The following is a 24,339-nucleotide window of genomic DNA, read 5'->3' as shown; positions in this document are numbered from 1 at the left end:
TATGCCAAAACGTGGCCCATGGAAAAAATGACCCACGCTGTCTGGCAGCCCCAGGCTTTGCTGCAGAGCAACCCCGAGACAGAGATGAGACTGGGCTCAGTTCTACAGGAAGGCAAAACAGCCCAGCTATTCATTCAAACTACCCTGGCATAACTCTGTCTCCTGCAGAACACAGCGAGTGCTGTAAGCACTACGGATAGAGATTTTCGCTTGCTGTTTATAAAAGGATCCTGTAAAAGGAATCTTTGTTCTATAATTAACAGATTGCCAGATACTACAGAAACTTTAGAGTACATGCAGTCTTGCTATTCACCCATCTTAAATATCCTTCTTTTGCAACTATCAATTCACTTACGCAAAGCTGTTGATCACTGTATACACTAGAAATTCGCTAGAAACAACACATTCTTGCAAAAAAATTTTACAAGACTTGAGAAGGTATAATATCTATGGAGTATGACATCAAAAAGTAGAGCCTTTGTTTTATCTAATGATCCTTTCTAAAACAATTGGCAAGTTGAGGTGGAGACGTGAAACTTTTGATTATATTTATCCAATCATCTCTACTTTTAAAAAGCAATAGTAATGAATTCTAGCATCAGAAAAGTTTACTAACAACACTGGCTACATTCTTAGTGCAATACAATCTTTAACACACCTACAAACATGTATACACTTCAAATATTGGCAAATTGCTTCAAAATGCAATTCTCAGTAAGTTTTGGTAATTTATTCACAGTTCTAGGTTAGAGTTACTGGACTTACAAGACATGAGGAAGAAATGACCAAATGGCTCAGTAAACTACACATTTATCGTAAAGAACAGAAAACTGAAACAAAGATTCTAAAATCTCCAGCTCACAAGCAGTATAATTTAAACAAATACCAAAAGTTTTATTTAAGCAAAAAAAAAAAAAAAAAGAAAGAAAGAAAGAAAAAGACAAAAAAAAAAAACCAAAAAGTCAACCACAGAACATTTAAAAAGCTAACAGGATCATTTCTGTATTCATTCTGAGTACCATAAGAAAGGTAATTCAAGAATTTCCTAAAACATTCTCATTAGCCATCATTTATTGTAGATTCCATAACATTGATATCAAGCTATTACAGACTTACAAGTTAATACAGCATACCTTTACGATCTTGCTAGTCAACTACGATTTTCATTTTAAGCCTGGAAATTATTGATTCAAAGCAAATGTTATCAGTCCTATTGGTTGTCATGTCATAGATGTGAAGATATGGTTAAACTCACCAAGCAAGGGAAATACTGATATATTAATAATCCTTAAATATTGTGAGAAAAAACTGATGCGTTAATTCTTCTAAACTTGAGATTCTAACATGAAGAACAAAGAAGGTAATCTGTAGTATGTTTTCATGAAGAAGACACTCTTATCTGGCAGTCTGGTAAACAAAACGCACTAAATATGTGGACACAAGGCTAAAATACCTTCCTTTACCATTCCCTTCCATTTCTTTGGCCTTCACAAATTCCATGTGAGCTATGATTTCTTTTTTGACAAATACTTTTCAGTGACATTGTGCTTTTTAGAAAAATCAGTTGTCACATACAATAGTTAACATTAGTCTTTCCCTTTTATTGCTACAGTATATCCTAAGTTTTTAAACAGATAAAACACCTGACTCCAAAGGACTTCTTAAAATATGTTTCTGGTCTTCCTTCTTTGAAGACAATATAAATAAGTGCCAAATGAACATTACCAAGGAGCTAAAAACAAAAACAAAAACAAAAACAGGGCTCCTTTTCCTCCTGTCCTGATTAGCTTAATTCAACAGACCTGTATTCAGAAGGATAAGTTGGTATCATCTTAGAAACAACTTTCCACAAAACTAAGAGAGAAAATCTGTGTTAGCTCTCTTAACCCCCAGCCCCAGCTGCACACCACCCTGTGTCCACTCCTCTTGAGTAGTATTCGATGCTTGCTTCTTTCTCCCTTGTGCATTTCGCCTTTACCTTCCTTAGCGTACCACAGATAGATGGTCTACACAAGTGTGCGGTAAGAGTGCACTCTACAAAATGCATCTTCCACCTCTTGTGAACATTATATACCCCTAAACTTGGACCATTATTTAACAACCCAGTTCACCTCCACTTTTCCACTCCCTCACCCTGTGTCTCGCAATGATCTTCGTCTTCACCACTGATAAGTCCGCCTGGGGACAAGCAGACTTTGCTTTCAACAAGATGTCCTTTCCAGTTCCTGGCACAGTGACTTGCCAATAGGATGCTGACACAATTACAGCACACTAAAAACAGTGAACATTAATTTTCCTCTTCCCATTCCCGACACAGGGAATTAAAAAAAGACAGAAAAGCCATGTGACTGCAAAGTAACCATCATTTACTGGGCCATGTACGAGATGCTACCCATGACCCCAGCCTAAAGAGGGCTCATGGCTGAGGTAAGGAACTCTAAGTTACATATGAGTGAATTTAAACTTTAAATGTACTACAAGAAAGAACTTTTTATATAAAGGACTCCTTTTGTAGCATATCTTTCTTGAAAAATCAGATTTTCTTATCTGTTAATATTACATTCATTTTAACTGGGCATGCACAGTTATTAGTGATTTGCCTCATTAGAGTATCTTTTTTTGTGTTCATAATTAATACATAAAAGCATTTAAAAATCACTACATTAAATAAAGTAAGAAGCAAGAAGGGACAAGAAGGAGAAACCATGTTTATTTGGAAAATATCACTTCTTTGTTCTTCAATATCGGCTTTTGATATTCAGTTCAGAACTTATCCTAGCTTGAAGTGTGTGTGTGTGTGAGAGAGAGAGAGAGAGAGAGAGAGAGAGAGAAAGAGAAAAAGAGAAACTGAAAACTAATGATTGACTTCACGTATTTGTTCGCTCAGAATGCTGACTCAAACTTCAGACCATTAAGAAATGCTACAAACCCATACAAATCACAGATATAAAATGCTAATTTAACATAAGAATTGACACTATACACATACTAAAACTAGCAGGCCTAAACAAAATAATCTCAGAAACAATTAAAATGGATAAATATAGCTACATATATATGATATCAATAGTAACCTTATTTTTAAAAACAACCAGGTTTCTAGTCTCCACCTAGGAGGACAGTCCTTCCAAAGTACCTCAAAATATGCAAAGTATTTTTCTAACCCCCTAAAACAAGCAGAATTCTGTGCTCCCCTTGCAGCAATAGCTATTAGAAAATCTTAACCTCACCAAGAAATTCAAACACAGAAAAAAGAAAAAACATGAATTTACTTAAATAATTATGCTAAATATCTTACCTTCACAATTTAAAGGCAAAAACTCTAGAAAGAGGACTTCACCAAAACACAAACACACTGCCCTATAACCCCCAAGATTTGGCCAAAAAGCCCCATAAAGAAATTACTACTCACAACATGTTGGATGTCAAACTAATATTCTACTCTATTTTAATCTAAATTGTTAATTTCCATTTCTGACGTAAACCAGCTGAAGGCACCTTGATACCACTTTACTTATTTGTATCTTCTTCATTCCTAAATATATTTCAGGGGTAGAACACAGACAATAGAGAAATATACCTAGGAAATAATAACTGTGTTCGATGCAATCCTTCACTAGCATCAGTGTAAAGCACTCAGCTTTCTCTAAGCCTGGCTCAGCATGTACATTTACAGTCAAATGATTAGTCAAAAGCCTTGCAAATCTTCCAATCAAAAGCCTTGCAAATCTTCCAAACTACAAAGAACTGCCAACTGGCAGGATGGTACTAGTTTTATGCAAAAAGGCAGTAAAAAGTTAAAATTCACTGCAGGAAATTTTTCCTTGGGACAAAAATTAGAGAATTCTGCATGTATCAGTACTGATTTAATCTCAGACGTATGACAGCAACTTTGTGTGGTGATTTCAAAGAAGAAGTCATTAAAAAAAACACATGAAACAAAAAACTACAGATACAAGGAAATAAAAATCAGTTTTAGAAGATGGAAAAACTAGAAGTAGGGCACCCCACCTGGAGGTCCCCCATCTTCACAAGAAAAATCATGTTGTCAGTTGTCCAAAGCAGCTCAAATTTAAAGTTTCTGCTATGAAATTGTGCAAATACTTGCTGTTAAGAGTGGAGAAAACCAATGTACTACCCTACTTGAGCTTCCTGCATTAACTCCACCTCCAGATAACAAGCAACAGGTCTGAGACACTCAGGTTAACCTAACTTACATAGAAATCCCACCAAGAAAAGCTTTCAGTTTTTAAGTTCTACAGTTTGATTTAAAAACAAAACACAAACAAATTTCAAAACAAACCACAGCATCTTCTCTTTATACGTAAACTTAACAAAACCTTAATTAAATGTCCAACCATTAGCAGACATTGCCACTGGCTTTAGATATTCCAAATTAAATGTACTACACTTTCTTTGGGCTGAATGAATAGAAGCACGGTAAAACAAAGGCCAATTATTCTAAAAACACACGATTCTCCCAGACTGAAGTGAAGGGCCCAGAAATCCAACACCCAGCATCCTTTAAAGAAAATGAGAGCTAAATCTCTGTGGTAACGATTCCAATATAAATTCCATTATTTAAACTCCCCCACAAACTACTGGAAAAATATGAGGTAATTTCACAAAAATCACAAATTGAGTGGAATAATTATAACCGATATATAAATAAGGATTTACTAAAAAAGGCTTCAAAGGGTGAATTTTAAATCAAGGTGTTAAATACAAAAGGTGTCTTGTGTTGCTCAATCGCCCAGAGTTGCAGACGCTCCTTACTCTACAGTTACAGATTTGGCAAGATTCCGGGGAAAATCAACCTGCAAAAGAAGCAATATTTGAAAGACTGTATCGATTGGGGGGAGAGGAGCAGTGACTCTAAGCAAATTACTTTTGTGTATAAAACCAGAAAACAACGTGTTCCTCAACTATCTTAATTACAGACTACAAAAAACTAACATTAGAAAATAGAGTCAAGGGACGCCTGGGTGGCTCAGTCAGCTAAGCAGCTGCCTTCGGCCCGGGTCATGATCCCAGGGTCCTGGAATCAAGTCCCACATCGGGATCCTTGCTCAGCAGGGAGCCTGCTTCTCCCTCACTCTCCCTCTGCTTGTGCTCTGTCAAATAAATAAAACTTAAAAAAAAAAAAAGAAAAGAAAACAGAGTCAAGGGGTGCCGGGGTGGCTCATTCATTGAGAGTCTGCCTTTGGCTCAGATCATGATCCCAGGGTCCTGGGATCGAGCCCCGCACTGGGCTCCCTGCTCCGCGGGAAGCCTGCTTCTCCCTCCCCCACTCACCCTGCTTGTGTTCCCTCTCTCGCTTTGTCTCTGTCAAATAAATAAAATCTTAAAAAAAAAAAAAAGAAAATAGTCAAATAATGTATCTTAAGAATCTTGAAATGAGGAAAAAGCATTCCAAAGGAGCCAGTTCAGCACAGGAAGTGCTTCTGTGGTCCTCTATAAAAGGGGCAGCCCACTTGGAGAGTCACGGGCCTCAGGCAGCTAATGTAAGACTGGCCAACAGCTTCCACGCATCTTTCTGGCAGTGGCCCACCCTGGTGCTACAGCAGCCGAGACTCCCAACAGTAGTGGCTCCTTGCAATTCCTACCCTGGCAGATGGCACAGTAGCCTCCCTCCCCTGCCTTTCCCTAGGCCTTCTAATGGCTGTGTAAGCCCAATTCCCCACCTTAAATCCTTTCTTACTAGAAATGCCAGTTGGTAGTGACTTATGATTTGTGTGTAAGAGCAGGATGCTGGGCTGGGAGACTGGGAATGCTAAGTCCTGCAATGTGCAGGGGGCGTCCCAAAGAACTGCCAGCCACCCGGAAGGAAACAGAAAACACATGGAGACTCCCCAAGGAGGTAAATCTCTAATCACAGAGGTAGGCTCCAAGGTTCCTTCAGGTTCAGCGGGTAAGATAAGGTTATGACGTAACCTACACACTGGGCTGTGCAAATGTAACAGGTGACAGATAAATATCTGAAGGATTTCTCAAATGCTATTACTAAAAATTTAGAAGGAAACTAAGAGTGAACCAGGTAAAAAGCGAGCTCAAGATTTCTCCAGGGGCCCATCACTTACGTCATAGCCTCTCAGCACAGCAAGGTGGAAAGCCAGCAGCTGTAAGGGGATCACACTGAGAATGCCTTGCAAGCAGTCCACCGAGTGGGGTACCTTGATTGTTCTGTTTGTGTTCTTAATGGTCTCGGTATCCTCCTTATCACAAATCACCACTGGGCGTCCCTGGGAAAGACACACACACACACACAAAATCAATGGTAAGCAAAGGCAGAGCTGTTGCACATGAACGTGCAAATTCTGCACTGAGCATATACACGTGGCCTCCCTGACTCAATCCTAGGGGTAACTGAGATTGAGCTCACTTGCAGCCAAGGAAACGGAAACTTTGTGGGATTCTGTAGTTTGTTTAAACTCACACAACTGAGAAATACCGAGCTCAGTTACCAGACAGTAATATCTTCGGGACTTTATAGAAAAGCCAGATGATCTGAAGAAAACGCAGTTAAGCACAACACCTGTAATAGTAACGTAAAACCCAGTTTCTCCTGAAATATACTTTTAAAAATATTAACTTAAAAGGGAGCAGCACACACTAGGAGAGAGGAGAGGATCTGAAGACTAGGACCTCAGTTTTGGTCTTGGTTCTGCTTATTATGAGATCTAGGAGCTGGGCCCTGTCAAAACTCTTGAGTATCTCCGACTCTTCACACATAAACCTCAACATGTTGTGTAAGCCTCCCACTACACACTGGTCTATCACTTTAAATGTCATGAAATTCAAATAAGCTTTAGTGACCCAGCTCTTAGATAATTCCCAGCGCCCTCCTAGCAGCCCCTACTTACCTGCCTGGCAACCACCTGCTGAAGAGCATTCTGACACTTGGCATAAGTGTGATCTCTCATGATAATCATGATGACAGGCATCAACTTATCCACCAAAGCCAGAGGGCCATGTTTCAATTCACCAGCAAGGATGCCTTCAGAGTGCATGTAAGTGATTTCTTTGATTTTCTAACAGGAAAGAACTAGATTAGTCTTCAGTCTGTTATTCAAAACCCATTCTTACGTAAATATTACATAAAACATCTGCTGTCCAGGGATGCGTGGGTGGCTCGGTTGGTTAAGCATCTGCCTTTGGCTCAGGTCATGATCCCAGGGTCCTGGGATCGAGTCCCAAGTCGGGCTCCTTGCTCACCGGGAAGACTGCTTCTCCCTCGCTCCCTGATTGTGCTCTCTCCCACTATCTCTCTCTGGGTCAAATAAATAAAATCTTAAAAAAAAAAAATCTGTTGTCTGAAGTCACTATTCATCCAAAAGTATAAAAGGCTCTGACCTGTAAATATAGGTTAATAGATTATTTCTGAACTATCAACAAGTAACTAGAAGTTTGTTAATTAGAAATTTTAAAACCACAAAAACTTTGTGAAGATTTTAAATGATCATGAATATATTCCTATTACTCCGTAACTGTTCTTTTACTTGCCTCATGTTTACTTCCATGAAATCCCACACCTAGAGAATTTTATCTTTTATTTATTAACATTTGGACAACAAATTAACCCAAGTAACTTGCTAAACCCAAATCATGGTGGTAAAATGTACTTTTCTTGATATTCACTTTTGAATTAAGTATTGTGTTACCCTTTCTCAAGATAACAAATCAGAGTGCATAAATACAGAGACATTTTCAAAAGTCCCACCTATTTCACTGGATCTAAAAGTATGACTATGTGCCAGGTCCTTAAGTCCACAGACATAATTATAAGTGAGAAGACTTACCAGTGCCCCTTCAAGACAAGTAGCATAATGATAGCCACGTCCCATTATCAAGACTGACTTCTGATGATAAAGTTCTGTTGCCAGTTTCTGAATTTCATCATCCATGCTCAGTACTTCCTTAATTAAATCTGTTAAGTCATATTAACAAAGTCTATGAAAAAAGGGCAATAAACTGAACTGATATAATAACAATGATATATTGGCAGCAACCAACAAAAGACCAATGTTTCTATTCTGTAATATCAGTAAAGGATTTTTAAACACAGAGGTGCCAAAGAAGAAAGATCTTTTTGACTAAGTAGCTAAAACCCACAGCTTCAAGGACAAGAAGAGACTTCACTCATTAGCCACTCCCTTAGACAACAAAAATCTACTGTGTGAGATCTTCGTACCAGGCAACCGCTTCAATCCAAGCATGATCTCTTTGCGTCTCTCTTGCATGGAGATCCTGTCATCACACATCATGAGGGCAAACATGACAAGGGATACAAACTGGCTGGTGTAAGCCTGGAACACCACAGAAAAGCAGAACTAGTTGCAGTTGCATTTTAAGAACATGGAATTTTTAATTAAAAAAAAAGATGAAAATAAATTATTCCCTCCCATTGGTTTTATAAATATATATTGTCCATTAAAAAAAAAAAGTGTTAGCTGACAGCAAACTGAGCCAGTACTTGGGAAATCTATCACTATTCTCCTTTCTTGAATTTAACAAATGACTTAACTTTTATTTCCAAATACAGAAGTTCCTATAATGCACCGGATGCTTACCAAATCCCTAACACCCTCAGAAAAGAACAGAAACATGCAAAGGAAGATGAGCAGAGTATAAATCTGCACATGCATAACCAGATTAGGTTTTTCACATAAGTCAAAAGCAAAGCATTGAAGAACTTTCCCTAAGGTACTTGTACTGGTTTTGTTGTTTGTTTTTTTTATTGTTCTTTGATTTTTTTTTTCACCTTTGCCTATTGCTTTTTCCTCACTCCCTTTTTTTTTCCAGTTCAGCTCAAAAAAATTTTTTAACCTTAATTGTAGAAAAGTGGGTAGAAATAAGAATTGTCATCATTCTTAGGAATAATTACATTTTAATAACATGGTATTAATAACATTTGTGAATACTGCCTCCTAATCTTTACTGCCTTTCTTCTTTCTTTAAAGGGTTAAGAAAATTAATTGGTAAGTATAATTTTATAACTTGCTCTTATTCTTAATTTAATTGCAAGCACTTTCCCAAGGAAGACTGCCTTCTTTCTTGTTTACTAGTGTTTGATACGCAGTTTTGAAACTGGAGTTTTTCATCTCTTTAGATGTCAGATGGCCCATCTGTTAAAGGTACATTTACAAGATTCTCATGAGAATCAAATGAGACCAATGTAAAGCATTCAGCATAATGCCTGACAAACAGGCTCAAAACAAATTTTTACTGAGAAAAGCTTGAACTAAGAGACATTTATTTTCCTAGGATAGAGAACTGTGAATGTTTTAAAACATGCAGTCAACTACCAAGACTATTTTCATTCCCATTAGCTGTATGAGAATGTGAGAGATGTTTTGCCACATTCTTTGCAATACTGAAAATTATCTTTTTAATAAGTTTATACCATTTGCCTGCTAGACAATGGTCTCTCACTACTACTTTATCATACATACCTTAAATCTGAAAAGACTTTTATATGTTTTCATGTTCATTAGCCATTTATGTTTTCTAAGAATTGACTATATGTTCTTGTTCCTGGACTTGGAGTTTTGGGTTTTTTTGTTTGTTCTTAGTTGGTGTTAAGAAGGTCTTTACTGTTATGTTTCAAATACTTTTTCCCAGTTTCGGTTAAACCTTTTATAATGGTGTTTATTAAATTAAAAGTTTTATTTTTTAACTTTTAAGTAGTATTTTTAAGCTTAATCCTTCCATCCTAACATCAGTTAAGTATTATTAAATTTTCTTAATTCTATTGTTTTTATTGTCTCTTATTATTTTTTTTTTAGTCTATCTGAAATTGATTTTAGTGCAAGGTGTTTTTATTCTTATAAATAGCCAATTTTCCTTCCATTTCGCCCACACTTTCTCTACTGGCTTGCGCCATTTCCTATAGTCTCAGTCCTCTGATACCCTAGAGTCACGCTGCAGAACTGACTCTGTCCCACAGATCTGCCATTTCTTTACAAAACAATCTTCCCATCCAGAAATATGGTATTTCTATCAATTTGTGGTAAAAACCTAAAAGTCTATAAGGTTATATAGTTTTCATCTATTCAACAAGTGTTTATGGAGCATCTTAGACAGTGCTTGGTAAAGTTATTTTTAAGCATTTTTATAGCTATTGAAAATAGAATCCCGCCTCCAAACACACCCCCCCATATCTCTTCTAAGTAGCCACTGTCAGTTTATAGAGAAAATATTTGTATATATTTTATATAAAACACTTTATACGAATTCTTACTCATTCTAAGAAATCTTTCACTTGCTATTCTTAAGCTCTACAGGAGTCCATCATATCAATTGCAAATAAGAAGAATCTTATTTCATTTACTCTTCTCTATTATTAGTCTCCTTCTGCTTTACTGGGTTTCCTTTTACTTTTTTTTCTTTTTTTAAAGATTTATTTATGTGAAAGAGAGCATGCACGCACAGGGCAGGACAGGGGCAGGAAGAGAGAGGGAGAGAATCTCAAGCAGACTCCCTGCTGAGCACAGAGCCCAAAGCAGGGCTCCATCTCAGGAACCTGAGATCATGACCTGAGCTGAGATCAAGAGATAGATGCTCAACTAAGTCACCCAGGGACCCCTGTACTAAGTCTTTTTTACAGTAGTTCTGATACTTTTTTTTTCTGATACCTTTTTAATTCACCAGCTATTTAAAGAAACTAAATTTTACATTTCAGGCATATGAGTTTCTTATTTATATTTTTATTATTGAATCATTAGGACTATTGTGGTGTGGCCAGCTGCAGTATTATGTGTAATTTTAACACAGGAAATTTATTCTGGGTTTTCTTGTAGATTATAGGCTGAATTTCTATTACTCTTCTCTGGATAAGGAATCACTTCATAAGTGACTATTTTTCTGTCATAATAGGAGGATAATGAGCCTCCTGTATAATAAAATCACAATCTGCTAATGCTCTGGACCTTCCCAATAGTTAAATGAGACTCCCCACTTCCTCTTGCTGAGCCTCCTAGTCGTCAGCTGCTCATACATTTCTGCACAGCTACCTGTCCCTGTGCTATGATGTGGTCTACCAGAAGGTTGGGATTTTTCCCCCATAGCACCAGCGTGGATTTGCAGTCTCTTGCCTTCAGGCTAATGAGCACATCTGTCTTCTAAATTCCAATCCCTTCCAGTCTACCTTTTCCTACTGACGCTTACTTTTCAATAAACCAATTAATCACAAAACACATGATCAGGACAGGGTGAGAGACCCAGTATCTGGGACCCCTGGCATACCTAAACTCTTTCCAACTCAAACCGATCAGATGAGTTCCAATTCCTCGAGCCCAGGACTAAAAATATTACTCTACAGAGTAATGTTTCCTTATTTGGACTTAAGACATCTTAACACTGATTTTTAAGTATAAATATTAAATAGCTTTAACGGATACATTTTTCCATTGCATTTCCATTACAGCTTAATTTCCAATTTCATGGTTTTCATTTCACCAATATATACCAGAAAACCAATTATGAGAAAAGTAAGTTACACCTCACACTTAGAATTTACTGAGGTTTGAAAGAATTCACCAGGAAAATGTTGACTCTGAACTTTTAAACTTGGTTTTACTTTATATTCAGCCAAAAGCTTATATCAGTTTATTTTTAAAAATCAACATAAGTCAGTACTGTGGTTAAATTTTAAACACCTGCAATAACATAAAAAACTGCTCCATCTGCACACTTATGCTATTCTTACAGAAATATCAAACTATGGTCTGATATTATGAGAAACTTAGTCATCTCTCTCTCTAATCCTGAGTTTTTCAGGTGAAGCTGGGGATTTATAAACAAGATTATAGAATTCTTGAGCTAGGTCCATCACAGGGCCAGGGATTAGGACCAATGATGAACTTCTTTGATCACCTATTAACATATAAACTTATATTTGCCATTCAGAAACGCTCTAAGATTAAACATTGCAAAACTTTATAACTCCAAGCCCAGAATGTCTAAGGCAGTTGAAGAAAACAAAATCACTTTGGAGTCCAAGAAAAATTAAAGTAAGACTAAACTGCCATACTTACTAAAATTTTTAAGGGAGCTATTTTTTTTAGAGACATTAATTAAAATATATGCTATGAAAAGATGTTTTTCTTATACAAGATGTAACCAAAAAAAAAAAAAAAAAAAGATGTAACCATTGGGGGAAACTGGGTAAGAAGTACATGGACTTCTCTACTATCTTTGCAATTTCCTATAAACCCTGTATTTATTTCAAAATAAAAAGATTTCTAAAAAAGGACCCGCAAGAAAGAGAGCTACTGCTAGAAATAACAACATGAAAAAAAATCTCAAAAACATCAACGGTGAAACCCTTGTTTCACCATATGTTAAACAGAAGGAGCCAGACACAAAAGGCTTGTATTATACAATCCCATTTATAAGAAATTTCTGGAAGATGACATAGTGTAGCAAGAGAAAGCAATTGTAGCTGCCTCAGGCTGAGGCTGAGGTAAGAGTGGGGGTTGACTGTAAAAGGGCATAAAGGAACTTTTTTCAAGTGAGTTAGTCTTCTAAAACAGGACTGTGGTGACAGTTACACAGCCAAATTTACTAAAACTATACACTGAATATTGGTGAATGTTACGGTGGTGAAATTTACACCTCGATAGAGCTGAAAAAAATGGCAGAATCTAGGTGATGGGTATATGGGTGTTAATATGAAATTCCTTTAACTTCGCTGTGTGTTTGAAAATAATCATAATAAAATGTTGAGAAGGGACGCCTGGGTGGCTCAGGTGGTTAAGCATCTGCTTCCCTCTGCTCAGCTCACGATCTCAGGGTCCTGGGATCGAGCCCCACTTTGCGCTCCCTGCTCAGTGGGCAGTCTGCTTCTCCCTCTCCCTCTGCTCCCACACCCCGCTTGTGCTCTCTCTCTCTAATAAATAAAAAATCTTAAAAATAAATTTAATACAATGTTGAGAAAATTGAAGTTTTTGTGAACAACAGAATTAAAAATCAAAAACATTGTACCCTGGCAGCTCACAGTTCAAGCAAGATGTTTGGAAGGCAGCTATGCTCACCACTATACCACCAACACAGACTCAAGAAAGATTTTTAAAAAGGTAAGTCGAGAGCACCCATTCAGTGGTATGACCCCATATCCCACATATACTATGGTGAAGGCCTGTTTCACCATGTGTTGTGAATAATAAAGGGGCCTTGGAATTCCAATCCCTGATCAAAGCTGTCTGAATACTGTTCCAAAAATCCATAAGCTGCTGCTGAGGGCAGCTGGTTATTTATTCAGGCACAGAATGGAAACCGAAGCACAAACATCTTACATGTTTTAATTACCACATGGAGAAAATGCAGGTTTCGGCTTTCTGTAAATTATAGTGTTAGCAACATCAAAGTAACCAAGAAACCAAAAACCTCAGAGTTTTTACATAAGAATCACAAATTAAAAAAAAAAATTCTGAAGAGGAAAAAAATTCAGCTGTGGTTCTGCACATGTTAACATCATCTTCCACACACACCCTTAATTAGAATCAAATCCACCAGTACCTACGCATCCTATTAGATCATCCGCAGTAAATATTATGCTTAAGCAGAAAACCAGAAATGTTGAAATCATAAAGAGTAATACAACTGTGGAAAGAGAACATCTTTTGTATTTTAAGATTCTTATTTTTATTACTAATACTAAATTTATGGATATTCCAATTTCAAAGAGCCAAACAGTCTCAATAGGCCTTAAAAAAAAAAAAAAAGGTGCTTTAAGTCTCCACAGGTACAGTGGAGAAACAGATATTGTCATATAATACTCATTTTAATTTTTTTAAATTGGCAAATTTTATACCAAAAAGTGTACACCCCCTTACAAACTTTCACAGGTAATATGTGTATTTTGGTATATTTATTAGAAGCTATGAGTATGTAAATTAAAATGTCAAAAATGATTAGAATTAAGCTGAAGGTTTCTAATCTGTTATTTTTCTAATTCCCTACTATACTTAATAAAAGAAGAACATCAGACTTACCATGTACCCTGCTGCACCGGCAAGAGGAATATAAGTGATGAATGGAAACAGCCAGCATGTATGTTACATACACTTGGCCCTTTTAACCTCTTAAGATGGGAGTGAGGGACGGAAAGGTAAGTGTTGTATCTACTACTGACCGTTAAACCTTACAATAATTACAATGATTGGTAAACTACAGGAGTTCTATAAGTGCTAACAAATGAACTATATGGTACAGATTAGTGTGTTTCCACCAGTACTATGATGAGATAACCAAGAGAACTAAGTCAGGAACTTACCTTCGTGCTGGCCACACCAATCTCGGGCCCAGCATTAATGTGAACGCCACAGTCTGTCTCCCTCGATATGGAGCTGCCCACAGTGTTCGTGATCCCCACAGTTAGAGCTCCTCTCTCCTTACAGTACCGAAGACCCATTAGGGTGTCTGCTGTCTCACCTATGTAAAAAGACAAAAGTAACACAAAGAGCAGTCAGCACTGTTTCTTAGATGCAAAAACAAAAAACTTTCACTTTCAACAGTACTATTTTGGTTTTTGATTTTAAGATTTTTTATTTATTTATTTGCCAGAGAGACAGTGTGAGAGAGAGAGAGAGAGAGAGAGAGAGAGCACAAGCAGGGGGAACGGCAGGCAGAGGGAGAAGCAGGCTCCCTGCTGAGCAAGGAGCCCAGTGTGGGACTCAATCCCAGGACCCTGGGATCGTGACCTGAGTCGAAGGCTTAATCGACTGAGTCACCCAGGAGTCCCAACAGTATCATTTAAGTAAAATTTAAAACATGCACTAGGGGTGCCTGGGTGGCTCAGTTGGTTGAGCGTCCAACTCTTGTTCAGCTCAGGTCGTGATTTCAGGGTCCTGAGATCAAGCCCCACGTCAGGCTCCATGCTCAGCAGGTAGTCTGCTTGAGATTCTCTCTCTCCCCTCTCTGAACCACCCCCACTGCCCCACAGCTCGCATGCACGCTCTTTCTCTAAAATAAGTCTAAAACAACAACAAAAAACGTGCACTTTAATAAATCTGTAAAACTTTTAATAATAAGTTCCTACTTTTTAGGATCTCCTTTCTTTCTTTGTCTTTGAAAACTCAGCTCGAGTATAAAATGTGTTAATTTTACTAACTCACAGAGAATTACATAATACCAATATAAATTATATTTGTCAGCTCATCTGCAATACCTGTTTATCGTTAAATATCAGTTTTTGCCAAGATATGCTATAACTGAATGACTTCCTTGTCCTTCAAGTCTTTAAAATTAGCATACCTGACTGACTAATGAAAAAGCAAACATCATCTCGAAAAACTGGCGTGTTTCTATCCAGGAAATCACTGGCAAGCTCCACCATAACAGGCAACTCAGTCAGCTCTTCAAGAACTTGACGTGTCTGCAGAGAGAAGATGATTTGGTCATATCACCTTACTTCAAATACTCTTTATTCTCAATGGACAATTTGGATTCAGTGTACACTTGTTTTTTCTGATTACAAAAATGACACACATGCATTGTTAGAAAATATAAACAATACCTATTAAAGCATAAAAAATAATCAAAATCCCACCAGCCAGGATATAAGCACTGTTAACATTTTAGTACAAGTCTCTTTGGATAGTTATCAGTGCATGTACTCCTAAAAGCAAATACACCTACACAAATAAACTGTTTTGAGAAGTAGAAAAAGCACTGTTCTGAGTCAGCCTATATATTATCTTTAACTTCCCAATTTCTAATCTTGAAATGACAATTCATATAATACCAAGTCACTGAGAGATTTCAAATGAGATAACCACAGGTATAGAAACACCTCATGAAAAATTAAACACTTCAAAAGTACTATGTATTCAGGCACCTGGGTGGCTCAGTCATGAAGCGTCTGCCTTCGGCTCAGTTCATGATCCCAGGGTTCTGGGATCGAGCCCCACATCGGGCTCCCTGCTCCGCGGGAAGCCTGCTTCTCCCTCTCCCACTCCCCCTGCTTGTGTTCCCTCTCTCACTGTGTCTCTCTCTGTCAAATAAATAAATAAAATCTTTTTAAAAAAAAATACTATGTATTCATAAATTAGTACTGTTTCCAAAAAAAGTCAATACACTTTAGAACTCTTGTTTAAGAAAGCTCACTATTTCTAAATTTTGTAGTAAGGAGGATGAAGTAGGCGGTAGTATGCTTCTATTCAAACAGCACCTTAGCATTTTTTTTTTTTTACTAATTTCCATTCTAATTCAATTCCTTTTACTCTAAATGTGAAAATTAAACAACAGAAAAAAATAAATTTTAGGCAGCAAAAATTTTAGGCCCTACAGATACATACATTTAGTTGTAGTGGAGACCACCTGCTTCTTTAGGCAAAGGGCCCCACTCATCTCTTGCCCCATCATGGCATTCCTCCTTCACCGGAGTGAAGAACTATATAGGTTTCCTTACTTCATACCCCTTTAACTTTCTTGTCCACAAAAGTAAACTAAATGGTTTCATTCTATAACTTTGGTTTGGCGCTTTTTAACAACGTTAAAACATCACTTACAGAAAGTCTTCAAAGATAAAATCTTATTTTTAACTAATCTTTTCCATTGCTGTATTTTACTTAACTAATTATACATAAATAAGTTACTGACCCTAAAATGCATTTTTCCTCAAACAAAAATCAAACTTTACCCCCTCATTTACAATATAAATGTTACACTGAAATTATATTCTTCAAAATAAAAAGAGAAAGATACCAATCTAGCAACTTAACCAGGTATTTTAAAATATACCCCACAAAAGTAATCTCAAGGTATCTGTGCTAATAAATGTCTTTTTCTTTCAGTGGAAGCAACCCTTTATAAATATACAGCATGACATATATGCATTTTAAGAGACTAATATACTGTTATAAATTCTATCGTATGTCACTGTAAAAACTGAGAGACAAATAACATTTTGAAAAGCAAACTATACTTAGAATGATTTTAGTTGACTGTTATTCTTCAGGATACATATTATATATTAAAAAAGCATTTATACATGTGTCACTTTGGACTCCACCAAAAAAACACACACAAAAAAACAAAAACCAGATAGAACTGAAGACACTACTTTGTATGATAAACCCCAAAGGGACTTCTAATGTTTGTTAACTATAGTAGTCTCAGCACCTACCAAAAAACAAAACAAACCTTACATTTTCTCAAATTTCATAATTGGAGAATTCTAACATAGCATATACTTTCTGCCCTAAAATTCAGGTTTAGCATTAGATGAAACATTTAATTTTTTTTATTTCTGAATAGAGGGCTCACTTTGTAACAACAGATCTAAGCTACCAGGGAACTGGCCAATCCCTTCATTTACACTCATGTCTTTAATTATTTTTTTTCCCCATGTTTGAAACAAGCACTTTCTTCTTTTTTTAAGATTTTATTTATTTATTTGACAGAGCGAGAGAGCACAAGCAGGGGGAGCAGCAGAGGGACAGGGAGAAGCAGGCTTCCCGCTGAGCAGGGAGCCTGATGCGGGATCATGACCTGAGCCAAAGGCAGACGCTTAACAACTGAGCCACCCAGGCACCCCGAAAAAAGCACTATCTTAGAACTCTCCCCTTCAATACTGCCTAGACTTTCCTTTTTAGACCATGTGATCTGAGAAGTGGGTGGGTTAGAGAATTGAGATGCAAGGGCTGGGCAACCACCCAGTTTCCATCACTAGTTACATGACTGGCTCCCACAAGTGCAGATCATAGATATTTCTGCCCCCAAATCACTATGTCATCAACTTTGGAATCAACTCTAGAAGTAGAAACTGAATGTGTAAGGGTCTCCTGTATTTACGGGAGTTGACCACAACAGCATTATAAATGGTGTCTTGATAAGAAAACTATATCTGGATCTGATTTATTGATTTATTGGACTAAAAGACCAATACTCCTAAGCTTCTGCACTGACAACCAACTACATCTTTGATACAGAATATCAGCCTCCCAAAAATTAATTCAAAATGGATTAAAGACTTAAATGTAAGGCCTGAAACCAGGGACTTCCTAGAAAAAAACATAGGAACAAAGTTCTTGACATGGGTCTTGGTGATGATTTCTTGGATATGACACCTAAAGCATAAGCAACAAAATAAAAAATAAAAAGGTGGGATTACATCAAACCACAGCAAAAGAAACCAACAAAGTGAAAAGTCACACTACAGAACAGGAGAAAGTATTGCAAACCAGGTATCTGGTAAGAAACTAATACCCAAAACATATAAAGAACTCATACAACTCACCTGAAAAAAAAAAACCCAATTTAAAAATGGGCAAAAGACCTTAATATACATTTCCCCAAATATAAACAGCCAACAGGTACACGAAAAGATGCTCAACATCACTAGTCATTAGGGAAATGCAAATTAAAACCACAATGCGCTATCTCCTCATGTGTTAGCATAGCCATCATCAAAAAGACAGAGATTAACAAACGCTGGTGTAGATGTGGAGAAAAGGGAACGCCTATGCACTCTTGGTGCGAATGTAAATTGGTGCAGCCACCATGAAAAACACTATGGAGGATCCTCAAAAGATTAAAAATAGAATTACCATATGATCCGGCAATCCCATTTCTGGGAGTATATCCAAAAGTAAAGAAAACACTAACTTGGAAAGATATCTGCACCCTCATGTTCACAGCAACATTATTCACAAAAGCCAAGACACAGAAACAACTTAAGTGTCCCTAATCGCTGAATGGATAAAGAAGCTATGGTGTGTGTACACATACACACACACACACACACACACACACACACACACACACGAATATTATTCAGCCATGAGAAAATGAGGAAATCCTACCATTTATGACAACATGTATGGATCTGAGGGCGTTATACTAAGTGAAATAAGGATCACAGACAAAAACATATACTGTATGATTCACTTATATGTGGAATCTAAAACACAATACAAAACAAAAACAGACTCAGAGAAAAAGGGATCAGACTTGTGGTTACTAGAGGTAGGGGTGGGGGGAGAGGGGGTTGGAGGAAGATGGTAAAAGGTACAAACTTCTGGTTATAAGATAAACAAGCACTAGGGGCATAATGTACGCCCTGAAGATTATAGCGAACACTGCTGCAGGATATAAAGGAAAGCTGTTAAGATGGTAAATCCTAAGAATTCTCTCAGCACAGAGAAAAATTTCTTTCCTTTATTCTGTTGTTTTTCCTGTACCTCTATGAGAAGATAGATGTTAAGCAAACCTATTGTGGCCATCATTTCACAATATATCTAAGTTGAACCATCAAGCTATAGGTCTTAAACTTAGACAATGATGTCAATTATTTCTCAGTAAAACTAGAAAAAAAACTAAATTTTTTTTTTAATTTAGCTTCCAAAAATATAAAGAACAAAGTCTGACAAGAAGCAGACTTCCTTCATTTGCAGAAATGTGCCTACCAAGTAAAATCCTGTTGAGGTTCATATATGTTACCAGCCATCTGTCTGAGCTAAGAAAATAATAACCAAACCTAATGACTGCTCCTACAGAAAAACTTTCCCACTCTTTGCCTTCCATGAAGTCACTGCAGGTGGTCTACCCGTATATCTAAAGATCTTTCTAAAGCAAATCTTCCATTGATAAATAATTCCAAGCAGCTATATTAACATTTCTGCCCCAACCTTCCTGATTTTTGTCTTAGCAACATAACAAGGTAACATCATGTTTTAAAAAAGCATAATTTTACATGGCATGTTACAGACACCTTCTGATACCCAACATCAAACAGTTAAAATCTTAAGAAGCCACTTACTGCTACACCAGCATGGTAACTTGTCCCACAGGCAATGAGAATCAAACGCCGACACCTCTGGATCTCCTTAATGTGATCCTTCAAACCGCCCAAATTCACTGAAATAAAAGTTTGTGAATATAATTATTTAGGAAAGAACCACGGGAAATAGGTAATCACTTTTCGTGAGTGTCCACTGCCAATCTGGGAAACAACACTACCATTTTAAAGAATTATATACGGTTTTGAAAACTAAATTAAACTGTCCGCCCCAAACTTGTCTAACCTTACTCACCCCCTTGTAGACCCACACACCTACAGTTTTTATCTCACTCTACCCTGTCTGGTCATTTTTCCATTCCTCTCTTTAGATTACAATTTATCTCAATGGCAAAACCACAGGGGCACAGACGAGAGAACACTAGGTGCTGATGGCTGGAGGTGGGGAAGGGACTGACCACAAAGGGGCAGAGGGGGTATGGAAGGCGACGGAACTGTGCTTCATGTTGGCTGCTGTGGAGGTTAGGGTTATGATCACGTAGTGGAGGTTTGTCAAAACTTATAGAATTATACATCAACAATGGTGAATTTTATCATACCTGATTGTATCTCTTTAAGCTACCTGGGGAAAAATGGACTTAGTTACTTACATTCATTTCCCACATGAACAGTGTTCCCCCTATGCCCAGAACAGTGCTCTGAACACAAGAAAAACCCCCTCTCCTTTCAGTCTTTCCCACCTCAGTAAATGCCACCCCCAAGAACCAGACGGCAGTACCCTCGACTACTCCTATCCCTCTTTACGACCACCCCAAAGGTCCTGTGAGCGCGCCTTCCAGGGGGGACTCTAACGCCATCATGTAGTCCAACATCTCCGCCCCCGACCAGAGCAACACTCCTAACTACTCTCTCTTCTATCCCCGCCTCTGAGAGCCTGTCCGCCACACAAAGCCTGAATAAAATCATCTTTTAGAATGATTCTTTAAGGGCGCCTGGGTGGCTCAGTTGGTTAAGCAACTGCCTTCAGCTCAGGTCATGATCCTGGAGTCCCGGGATCGAGTCCCACATCAGGCTCCCTGCTCTGCGGGGAGTCTGCTTCTCCCTCTGACCCTCTTCCCTCTCGTGCTATCTCTCATTCTCTCTCTCTCAAATAAATAATAAAATAAAATATTTAAAAAAAAAAAAAAAAGAATGATTCTTTAAAAACATTAAATGAGGGGCGCCTGGGTGGCTCAGTCATGAAGCGTCTGCCTTTGGCTCAGGTCATGATCCCAGGGTCCTGGGATCGAGCCCCACATCGGGCTCCCTGCTCAGCGGGGAGTCTGCTTCTCCCTCTCCCACTCCTCCTGCTTGTGTTCCCTCTCTCGCTGTGTCTCTGTCAAAACATAAATAAAAATTTTTCTAAAAAATAAATAAATAAAAACAGTAAATGATCTCAAAACTTTCCAATGAGTCTGTCCTCTTTCTGTCTCTACGGCTATTTATGGGTTCTTCTAAGGGCACCTTGTGTACAAATACTTCAACACAAGGCTTATTTCCTACCTGTGAGAAATTTTCATTCAACATCCATTTACTAATATTTCCTAAGCACCCACCAAGTGAATATACTTCCAAGACTTGTCTGAGAAGACAGACATGCATGCCCCTGGGGCAGCATCCTCCTGCCTCTGACACACCCTTGGTCTGTCTATTCTGCCCCTGCTCTCTGTCTCCCCACACTTTTTTCTACCTTCATTGGTCATAATATAAAACCAAAGCATATGTTTTGCTTTTTATTTTTGAGTAAGTTTATGGTCTCCCTTTTTAATTTCAATACTAAGAGGGCATATTATATCTATTTTTAAAAAATCAGCAAAGTAAAAAATAAAACAACCACAAAAAGCTTCAGCAGCTTCCCAAATAACTTGGAATAAAATCTAAACTCCTTATTATGTCTTCAAGTGCCCACATGCCCTGTCTCCTGCTTAACTCTGACCTTATCTCCTAGTACTGTCCCTCCCACCCAAGCACTGCGGCCAGACTAGCCTTGCTGTTCTGCCCTTGACCAAGCGCACCCCTGCCTGTAGTATTCTTCCACAGACCTTGGCATGTATTGCAAAGGTCTGGGAAGAAAGCAAACAATATTAAAAGGCTGGGTTAAAGTCATGCAACGGCAAATCAGTTTGGAGATGACTCAGTATAAAAGCAGACAATCGGAGAGATGTGTATTTGAGATGATGACCAAGAATGACAGGAAGTAAGATTGTGAGATTAGTGGGGTGACAACTATTTCCCTAAAAACCAGCAAATTCCCTACTAGCTGAGGGAGGTCTGAGGTAGTTCTGAATGCAGTCACCCAAGGTCTGAATGGATGATGCTTTTGAGAAAAGCCTAATTCTGATAAGGTGGGCCACAGCTACTAGAAGCAGCAAGAGGGCACCCGGGTGGCTCAGTCGGTTAAGCGTCTGCCTTTGGCTCAGGTCATGATCCCAGGGTCCTGGGATCGAGCCCCACATCGGGCTCCCTGTTCAGTGCGGAGTCTGCTTCTCCCTCTCCCTCTGTCCCTCCCCCACTTCCTCTCTAATAAATAAAAAATATTTTTAAAAAAACAAAAATAAAAGTAAGAGTGCCCAGAGGACAGGAGCAAGGATGGAGCATGTTCAGTAACATTGCTGAATACCAGAGGCTAGTCTGGCTCCACAGAGGACCAGCAATGCGACCTCTGGCAAGATGATCAAACTGACAGAGCCTCAATTTCCTTAACAATAAAAAAAGATAACGGCTATCCTGTTTGTATTATAGAACATTTATGAAGGAGATAACATTGATAAAAGTGCTTTTTAAAATTCTGAAGTTCTGAAAGTTTATCTGTCTTCCCTTGTGAAATAAATCCTTTTCTGGATCTTTCTTCCATAAATACCATAGGTGGTCCTTACCGCAGCTCTCCCAGTTCTTCGGGCTCAATCGCCTTTAACAACCCCCTCTCGCCACATCCGCAGATACACCTCCTGCTTCTCTCCTCCCCTTCCCCATCGCTTCAGCCCAGACAGGACAACATCCTAAGTGGCAACTGCATCTCAAGCTTCCCAAAGAGAGGACCAGGTCTCACTACTCTTGGAATTTACAGTGCCCAGAACAATCCCTGCTACATAGCAAGCGCCCAATAAAGGTTTTCTGAAGTGAAAAGAAGTTAAATGTTTTTTAATGATACACTGGAGGACATTCCCCCCTCCAGGAAAATCATGCTAATACTCCTTTAACTGACAATTTTCAACTGTAATTTCCTAGCCAGTTTTTACATTTTTTATAACCACCTTATTAAGATATGTCATATACCATAAATTCACCCTTTTAAAGTGTACGATCAGTGGTTTTTAGTATATTCAGAGTTGTGCAGCCATCACCACTATCTCATTTTAGACCATTCCATCACCTGTCCCAACCCCACAGCCGTTAGCGTCACTCTCCATCCCCGTCCCCTCAGCCTCTGGCAATCATTAGTTATTATCTCCCCTTTTTTATTGCGGTAAAATATACGTAGCATAAATTTAACACTTTAACAATTTTTGAGTGTACAGCTCCATGGCATTAGGCACATTCACACTGGTGGCAACCATCACTACCATCCGTCCCCAGAACTTTTTTCATCTTCCCAAACTGAAACCCTGCACTCATTAAATGACTCCCTCTTCGTCCCCTCTCCCTGCCCCTGGCAACCACTCACCGACCTTCTGTCTCTATGTCTCTGATGACTCTAGGTGCGTCTCACTTCAGTGGAATAATATACGGGAGGGCTTGTAAGGGCACTGCTGGCGGCTGGCAGCCACCGTTTTCTGTGAGGCTATCAAGGACAATGAGTTTTCAGGCTGCCGAGGCCAAACCCCGCAGGAGGCTCCGAAATAATAATTCGTATTTAATTACCAGTATAGTCATCAAAGTTGACTCTTCCTCTCATCGTGTTCACAACGGACTCTGGCTGCTCAAAAATTTCCTTCTGCATGAATGAACTGAAGTTGCCTAAAGTAACAAATTATATTATTAATTTATGTAATTAAGAAATCTGTACCAACTAAAGTCTACCTCTGTGACATAATCTCAGTAAATGAAACAAGAGCTCATGCAATAGAGTACAATATTCACATGTGACATTTTGCCCTATGTGAAGAAAAATAAGGAGGAAAACACACTTTCTTAACTTCATAGCTAAAATCTACAGTTAGAACAAAACAGAGGAGGGGTACAGACTTAAGTTTGAGTCAGATCTAGGTTCAGATTATGGTTCTATCCTTGAACACCTAAATGGCTCTGGGGAAATTCCTTCATCTGTAAAATAAGAACAGCAACTATTTCATAGCACTGTAGTGTGTTAATATAGGAGAGATCTGACGTGTAGCAGTTATGCAATAAATGTTAGCTTTTAGCCCACCTAGACCCCATCAGAAAGGAGAATAAAAATCATGACCGCAAATAGTCTTAACAGTTAACAACAGCAAATACTATGTAGGCCCAAGTGTGTCAGGCCCTGTTCTGAAGGCTCTATACATAAATTAGCTCTCTTCATCCTCAAAACAACCTTAATGAGGCAGGTCCTATTATCCCCATTTATTTATATGAGAAAA

At 38.2% G+C, this 24,339-nt stretch overlaps 1 protein-coding gene across 1 annotated transcript in view; it reads right to left on the bottom strand.

Annotated features, from left to right (window-relative positions):
• Nucleotides 1-1,053: 1,053 nt before the first annotated feature.
• Nucleotides 1,054-24,339, bottom strand: part of GFPT1 (glutamine--fructose-6-phosphate transaminase 1) — a 57,130-nt gene continuing 33,844 nt past the window's right edge. The window contains exons 11-19 of the mRNA XM_027621429.2: nucleotides 23,642-23,737; nucleotides 19,763-19,860; nucleotides 15,256-15,376; nucleotides 14,276-14,433; nucleotides 8,192-8,306; nucleotides 7,800-7,927; nucleotides 6,864-7,031; nucleotides 6,081-6,242; nucleotides 1,054-4,817 (exon numbers count right to left, since the gene is read on the bottom strand). Coding sequence (XP_027477230.1) covers nucleotides 4,773-4,817; nucleotides 6,081-6,242; nucleotides 6,864-7,031; nucleotides 7,800-7,927; nucleotides 8,192-8,306; nucleotides 14,276-14,433; nucleotides 15,256-15,376; nucleotides 19,763-19,860; nucleotides 23,642-23,737 — 1,091 coding nt within the window. The 3' untranslated portion in view covers nucleotides 1,054-4,772. The remainder of the gene's footprint in view (nucleotides 4,818-6,080; nucleotides 6,243-6,863; nucleotides 7,032-7,799; nucleotides 7,928-8,191; nucleotides 8,307-14,275; nucleotides 14,434-15,255; nucleotides 15,377-19,762; nucleotides 19,861-23,641; nucleotides 23,738-24,339) is intronic.

This window comes from Zalophus californianus, chromosome 8 (genome assembly GCF_009762305.2).
Source record: "Zalophus californianus isolate mZalCal1 chromosome 8, mZalCal1.pri.v2, whole genome shotgun sequence".
Lineage (NCBI taxonomy): Eukaryota > Metazoa > Chordata > Mammalia > Carnivora > Otariidae > Zalophus > Zalophus californianus.
The sequence above is the reverse complement of the archived record's forward strand: the minus strand, read 5'-3'. Positions and strand labels throughout refer to the sequence as shown.